This window comes from Panicum virgatum, chromosome 4N (assembly GCF_016808335.1).
Source record: "Panicum virgatum strain AP13 chromosome 4N, P.virgatum_v5, whole genome shotgun sequence".
NCBI classification, from domain to species: domain Eukaryota; kingdom Viridiplantae; phylum Streptophyta; class Magnoliopsida; order Poales; family Poaceae; genus Panicum; species Panicum virgatum.
Window position 1 is genome coordinate 13,990,907 of NC_053148.1, and position 3,039 is coordinate 13,993,945.

The 3,039-nt window shown below is 56.8% G+C and overlaps 1 protein-coding gene across 1 annotated transcript; it reads left to right on the forward strand.

Moving 5' to 3' along the window:
- The first annotated feature begins 302 nt into the window (after positions 1–302).
- On the forward strand, positions 303–2,713 carry LOC120670302 (galactoside 2-alpha-L-fucosyltransferase-like). Its single transcript, XM_039950388.1, has 2 exons — positions 303–505; positions 719–2,713. The coding sequence occupies exons 1-2, from the start codon at positions 343–345 to the stop codon at positions 2,212–2,214; spliced, it is 1,659 nt and encodes a 552-aa protein (XP_039806322.1). The 5' UTR covers positions 303–342; the 3' UTR covers positions 2,215–2,713.
- Positions 2,714–3,039: the final 326 nt, after the last annotated feature.

Consider the following 3,039-nt stretch of genomic DNA (forward strand, 5'->3'; position numbering starts at 1 on the left):
CAAACTTATTTCCCCAATACTCAGCAGCAGCTCCACAATCCATGCATGCATGCCAGGGGACTCGATGGCAAGCACGTCGAAATCCGAGCACTATACTGTAGCTGATGTTCAGAAACCAAGGTCTCCAGCTCGATCTCCATTCCCAAACTCCAGAGCTGCATCGTGGAGCGCCGACAGGGATTGCAGCGCCTGCACGCTTGTGCTAGTTGACTTGCATCGAAGTGCTTCTTCGCTCAGTCAAGAAGCAATGCATATAGGTGAGGTCCGGCGGGCACCGACAGGGGCACCGGCGCCTGCAGGAGGCAGCTCAAGATAGAGGCGGCGGCTCTGCTCGTGCCGTTCATGGAGGCGAAGAAGATAGAGGAGCTGACCGACGCCAAGCGAGGGAGCTGGGCGGTTAGCGGCGTGCTCGCCGTCGTCGTGCTCACCGTGCTCGTCCTCAGTGGGCGCAACGTCGGGGCGCCGGTGGCCTGGGTTCAGACTGCAGCGGCCAGCTTCCGCCAAGGTAAAATTCTGTGCAGGTATTTTTGCGCTTTTTTTTGTCAATAGAAACATTATCAAATCAAATATTTATTTCAAACTGGACCATGTGAAAGATTCTGACATTTTTTCTCCTAGAAAAGAAGTTAAAATCCATATGTTCAACTGATCAACAAATAGTAACAAATTTAGTAGGTTCCACCATTTTTCTCTGGCTCCTGAAATCACTTATTTGCAGGTTCCAATGATCTCCCCATGGTGCACCGGAGGGCGGCGCACTACGACAGGCTCTACGGCGGCCTGCTGGTTGACGGCTTCAACGAGGAATCCTGCCACAGCAGGTACCAATCCGCCGCGTACCGCCGGAACCCCGGCCGGCGACCCTCCCCGTACCTCGTCTCCAAGCTCCGGCGGCACGAGGCCCTCCAGCGGCGGTGCGGCCCGGGCACCGCCGCCTACAGCGCCGCCCTGGAGCAGCTCAGGTCCGGCAGGAGCGCCGCGTCGCCGGCCGAGTGCGCGTACGTCATCTCCATCTCGTACCGCGGCATCGGGAACCGGATCCTCGCCGCCGCGTCGGCGTTCCTGTACGCCGTGCTCACGGGCCGCGCCCTGCTCGTCGACCCCGGCAACGAGATGGACGACCTGTTCTGCGAGCCGTTCCCCAACACGACGTGGCTGCTGCCGCCGGCCGGCTTCCCGCTGCCGGACTACGCCAACTTCAGTGTCGGCACCGCCGCGAGCTACGGGAACATGGTGAGGAACAAGGTCATCATCAGGGGCGACGGTGACGGCGACGACGCTCCCACGACGGCGGCGCAACCGCTGCCCGCGTTCGCGTACGTCCATCTCAACTACGACGCCACCGTCGAGGACAATTCCTTCTTCTGCGGCGGCGACCAGAGGCTGCTCCGGCGCATCCAGTGGCTGGTGATGAGGACGGACAGCTACATCGTGCCGGGGCTGTTCCTCGTGCCGGAGTTCCGGGAGGAGCTCGCCGCGCTGTTCCCGGAGCGCGACGCCGTGTTCCACCACCTCGGCCGGTACCTGTTCCACCCCAACAACCACGTCTGGGGCCTCGTCACGCGCTACTACGACACCTACCTCGCGTCGGCGCGGCAGCGGGTCGGCATCCAGGTGCGCGTCTTCGGCGGGATGCCGGACTCGCCGGAGCTCCTGGAGCAGATCACCTCGTGCACGCGCAAGGAGGGCTTGCTCCCCCAGGTGCTCGCCGCCGGCGAGCCGATCTCGCCGGCGTCCCGGGCCAAGTCCAAGGCCGTCCTCGTCACCTCCCTCAAGTCCTGGTACTACGAGGAGCTGAAGAGCATGTACTGGGAGCACGCCACGGCCACCGGCGAGGTGGTGAGCGTGCACCAGCCGAGCCACGAGGAGTACCAGCGCTCCGGCGCCGCGTCCCACGACCGCAAGGCGTGGGCCGAGATTTACCTGCTGAGCCTGACCGACGTGCTGGTGACCAGCGGGAGGTCGACGTTCGGGTACGTCGCGCAGGGGCTCGCCGGCGTGCGGCCGTGGGTGCTGTACAAGCCGGCGAACAGCTCCGCCGCCGTGCCGGACCCACCGTGCGGCCGGGATGTCTCCATGGAGCCGTGCTTCCACAAGCCGCCGGGCCACGATTGCCGGCTCAAGCAGTGGGCCGACCCCTCCAAGGATGTGCCGTACATCCAGCACTGCGACGACGCCATCTGGGGGCTGAAGCTTGTTGGTCAGAACACATAGGAATAGGATGCAGCGGCGGGAAACGAGGTGGGAACGTGAACGTCACATGCATGTCAAGGACCCAATGCAAGATGTATTTTAACTAGTCAGGTTGGCGCGCTACGCGCGCCTATACAAAAAACGTGGACCTAAAATATTAATAGAAAGATATTATCCGTTACTATGTTCGAAGCAACATCGTATCGATGTATTGAGTTAGATCTAAAAATTACAGTAAAGCTGCATAGTAGTTTTGTGTCTGAGAGCGCGCCAATCTCAAGCATTGTAGTATAGAGGTACAGGTAAATTTTCCTTAGGAATTTTTTTTGTGTCAGTAGGTATAGTTTAATTACTTTAGTAGGAAAAAAAAGTAAGATTAGAAATGAATGAACAGTTTAATTATAATTTGTGGGTTTACGGAGGGAAATCAAAACCCAAGAAGTAGTACAACTACCACATGTAAATGTAGTATACAAAGTTTAGTTATTATTTTTGTATGTAGAAAGTTGTTAAATATATTTTGTATTATCAAATAATGGAAGGAAAATATTTTTTAAGATAAAGAGACTAACTTAATAGAATCGTGGGCCCCACGTGAGTCCCACCTGAATAGTACATGGGTCCCACATGGGTCCCCCTGAATAGTACGTGGGCCCCACGTGGGTCCAACGTGAATAGTATGGGGGACCCGCATGAACAATTCACCGGATGTAAAGCTAGAGGTGGCCTGGGCTTCCGGGATTTTCAGGTGTTTAATCAAGCTTTACTAGCAAAGTAAGCATGGCGTCTGATTGAGTATCCAGAGAGCTTATGTGCCAAGCTGATGAAAGCTAAGTATTTTCCTAA

Bases quoted from the DNA above. Each gene is read 5' to 3' on its own strand.
- LOC120670302 (XM_039950388.1), top strand. From the start codon at position 343: ATGGAGGCGAAGAAGATAGAGGAGCTGACCGACGCCAAGCGAGGGAGC. The intron at 506-718 runs GTAAAATTCTGT...ACTTATTTGCAG, and splicing joins AGCGGCCAGCTTCCGCCAAG to GTTCCAATGATCTCCCCATG.